Source organism: Typopeltis vanoorti, chromosome 25, assembly GCF_054136105.1.
Source record: "Typopeltis vanoorti isolate ZY-2024b chromosome 25, IOZ_Tvanoo_1.0, whole genome shotgun sequence".
In the NCBI taxonomy this organism is placed as follows: domain Eukaryota; kingdom Metazoa; phylum Arthropoda; class Arachnida; order Uropygi; family Thelyphonidae; genus Typopeltis; species Typopeltis vanoorti.
The window spans coordinates 46,891,220-46,895,079 of NC_143573.1; the positions used below are offsets into that span (position 1 = coordinate 46,891,220).

A 3,860-nucleotide genomic window follows, 5' to 3' on the forward strand; every position below is an offset into this window, starting at 1 on the left:
TTTCATTTTAGCGAAATCCTGTCGCAGTACATCAATGTTGATAGACTGAGCAATATTATTTTCTATTAAAATTGGTGCCAAACCATTTAGTTTTTCTTGACTCATGCTTGATCGCAGATGGTTCTTTGTTAATTGCAATTTAGAAAATGTTCTCCCACCCTTAGCAACTGAAACGGGCAAAGTCAATAGTATTCTCAATGCAATCAGTGAATTTGCAAAGAGTTTTTCAAGGTTGTTGTTATAAATCCACTTCAAAACCATTTCTGGTGTACTATTTTCTTCATTTTTTCTAGATAATAATTTCAGCTCTATTTTCAGTTCTTCTGTTTCAATGTCCTTGTTTTCTTTGTCACTTAATGCTTTTTCTAATGAACTACATTTTTCTTCCAATTGTTGGTCTTCCATGTTGTGACATTCTGTATGTCACAACATGGAAGACCAACAATTCGGAGCCCTTTGGACAAAAATTCAAACGGCTCCAAAACGCTACTAAATGAATCAAAACGTCCCTTCATTGAAGTAATTGCTGTTGTGAACAAAATGTCGAAAAATTTGGTTTTGAATTTCCTTTTTGCATCAACAGACTCCGGGGTATCTGATTCCTCGTCAAAGAATTTCTTTCTCTTTCGGATCCGATTATCTAACTCAGGACTAAAATCGTCTGTTAAATCTGCATCTATTGTGATGATGCATTTTGCTTGGAAAATATAATTCTCGAAGGAATCTTCAGTGTTATGGCAAATGAGAAATTCAGTTATCCTTTTCAATGCAGTTGCTGCTGATTTAATATTCATGTTTTGTGATTGTAACAACTTGCTTGTACAATTGATTTCTGTAAGTACGTCGTGCCAGATCATTAATCCACAAATGAATTCAAAACTATCTAATTTTGATGCGATTGATTCCGCTGTTATACGTGTAAGTGAATCTTTTTCCAATTGAACGACTTTTTTAACGCAGAATAAATACCTTTCAATCCGGTCTTCAAAGCACTAACGGCATTAACACGGCTTTCCCATCTAGTATCGCTTAACACATGGACTGAAAAATATGCCAACGCTTTGTCCATCCCGAGAAAAACTTGTAAATTATTTGAATGGTTGAAAAAAAATTAACAATTTCAATAGCTTCATTTACTGCATCAACAACGACTAAATTTAAGTAATGGCAGACACATGGAATGAAAAAGGCTTTTGGATTGATATTTCCAATTTGAGACTGCACACCGTTTCTTTTGCTTCGCATGTTGGCTCCATTGTCGTAACCTTGACCACGAAGGTTCATAATAGATAAATCACTTTGTTTCAAAGAATTTAAAATTTCTTCGGTCATCTTTACTTTACATTGTAGTTGTTTCTACAACGTTAATAAATTCCAAAAACTTTCTTTAATTTCCACATTGGCATTGTGGCCCTCAGCTGCTTTTTCGATGTATACGTAACACACAACAATGGACATCTGTTCTTTATGACTTTGATCAGGTGTACAATCCACAATAATTGAGAAATACATTGCATTTTTGACCATGTCCAAAATCTTATCCTTTGTAGCTTTGGTGATCAATAAAATAATTTCCTTCTTGATATCTTTTCCCAAGTAATGAGTCTTGTGTGTATTTTCCATTGCCCGTTTTACATGTTTTTCTAAGAATGGATCAAATTTTGAGAACAACTCGACCAACTTTAAAAATTTACCATTATTTTCAGTGAATAATTTATCTGAAGACCCTCTAAATGCCATATTTTCTGAGGCCATCGTGAAAATAATTGAAATTATTCTCTTCAGCACTTCATCCCAATGTTTTACTTCACTCAAATAGAATTTGTTCGTCAAAGAATCAACAGTTTGACCACCAGAAAGTCGTTTTTTTAACTCAGTCCTCTTTCCATAACAATCAAAATGCTGAGTGCTTCGTTCATGTCTCTTCAAAATAAACGTCATGTATCCCCAATCATTTGTGCTGGCCTTTGCTAAGGTAAATTCATCACTACTAAATATTTTGCAACAAAAGCAGAACACTCTATCTAATTTGGTTGAATATACAAGCCATGTTCTATCCTCTAATTCACCATTTGCTGTTTTTCGTTGGAAATATATTTTGCTAAATGATCGCCCAACACGGTCTTTTGGATAATGTTCAATGTTAGCTCGTGCTGGCCCTTTCAGTACTATCTTTTCAATTTGAAAATTCTGTAATTCTGGCCAATCTGCTATGTTTTCATGATCAGAATAGCTAGTCATCTCCATAGCACTCGTTTCTACATACTATTGAACATTCTCTTTCAAGCACTACGTCGATTGAGTTCCCATCATCCTGTTTAGTTGCACTTGTACCAGTATTTGATTCAATCTTAACGCAAGTTTCATCAGTTTCAGCACCAGGCCTCACAATGGTTACAATTCACCATCATGCTTAAGCTCACTTGTGTCCATTGGTTCGATAGTGTGAACAGAATTATCCTCGTCTTGTCCATCTTGTAGAGAAAACTATGCAGCGTTCTTTGATTCCTTAATTGCTCTATCAGCCTCTTTTCTCGATTTTGTTTATTCTGACAACCAGATAATTTTCTTTTTCGATCCATATTTCGGGTGAAGTGGATTTCCTGGGTTTTTTGGAAAATTTAAAAATGGGTACAAAAATTAGAGAATGATAAAATTATGAAAAATGCAAAAAATATTTTTATTAAAATAACATAAATTTGAAAATAAAGATAAAATTACTGTCTTTTAAAAATTTAAGAATGAAAAGTATTGATTGGTATTAGATGTTATATTGGTGGTTATATTTTATTAAAATCTTTATTGTTTATTAAATATTAAACAATGTGAAATCCTCCCAGAGCCCTATATTTGAGGTTCTATAAGGAAGATAAGTGAAATATTGCTTTGGCAAAGTTGTGGGAGGTTCTCACAAATATTTATCCTATATTTTCTATTAATTCATAATTTTTTTAAATTCTTCTAGTGAAAACATCAACCCCAAGGGTTGGACCTTTAACTCATATTTGAAAATTTCAAAAAACCCAGGAATTCCACTTCACCCCATATTTCTACAAATCTTTTTTAACCTAGTTACATAGGTACATTTCTTCTAAAGCAAGTGAAATATCCTACCTTTATGTCTTTTATACAAAACAATATTTCTTTTATACCAACAATTGTTCAATATAACTTGTTGGAAATGTTACAGTATACTAGCCCACTTAGTTCTCTCAGGAAGATTCAACGAAAATAGATAAGAGAATTTTACAAGAATGTTTCGCATTGGACTCGAGAGTTCGCCGATTATTTTGAGTCGCTGACGTCGCCCTAACAACCTGCTAATATAACAGGCTCGAATGTCGAGAAGAATGAGTTATCAGTAGTAAGCCGCCTTTTAGGACCGAACAATATGCATGCGATCCGATTAAAATTAGGATACGGCCCTTACACGGAACTCAACAATTAATCATAAGTTGATTTATGATACGTCAAAAAATAAAGAACTATTTTAGATATATTTTCGTAAATTTTAATAGAAAATTACAGTGATATAATCGGGTTCAGGATACAATTTCAGAATTTATTTGTTCGTTTCCGGGAAGATCTGAAATCTGAAGGGGCCCGAATGGAAGACAACGTACATTCATAATTATATGTACCATTCTTTGTTCGTTTTAACTCTTATCTCATATTTTTTGACATCTTTTAGGCGCCTTTTCTTCTGCGGCGCCTGTGTATATTGTATACTTCGCACACGCCACCAGCCGGGCCTGGGTGTGTTGGATTTAGGGCCATAAGATGGAGTTATGTGCTATACTTTCTTTTCATCTGAAAACACATTGCTACCACCTGTCTTCAAAAAGTTAGGGTTAAAGGAG

At 33.9% G+C, this 3,860-nt stretch overlaps 1 protein-coding gene across 1 annotated transcript; it reads right to left on the reverse strand.

Moving 5' to 3' along the window:
* Positions 1–1,356: 1,356 nt before the first annotated feature.
* On the reverse strand, positions 1,357–2,241 carry LOC150092711 (zinc finger MYM-type protein 1-like). The gene has a single exon (XM_090414263.1). The coding sequence runs from the start codon at positions 2,239–2,241 to the stop codon at positions 1,357–1,359; it is 885 nt and encodes a 294-aa protein (XP_090270389.1).
* Positions 2,242–3,860: the final 1,619 nt, after the last annotated feature.

Coding starts and splice junctions, on each gene's coding strand:
- LOC150092711 (XM_090414263.1), bottom strand. CDS start 2,241: ATGACTAGCTATTCTGATCATGAAAACATAGCAGATTGGCCAGAATTA.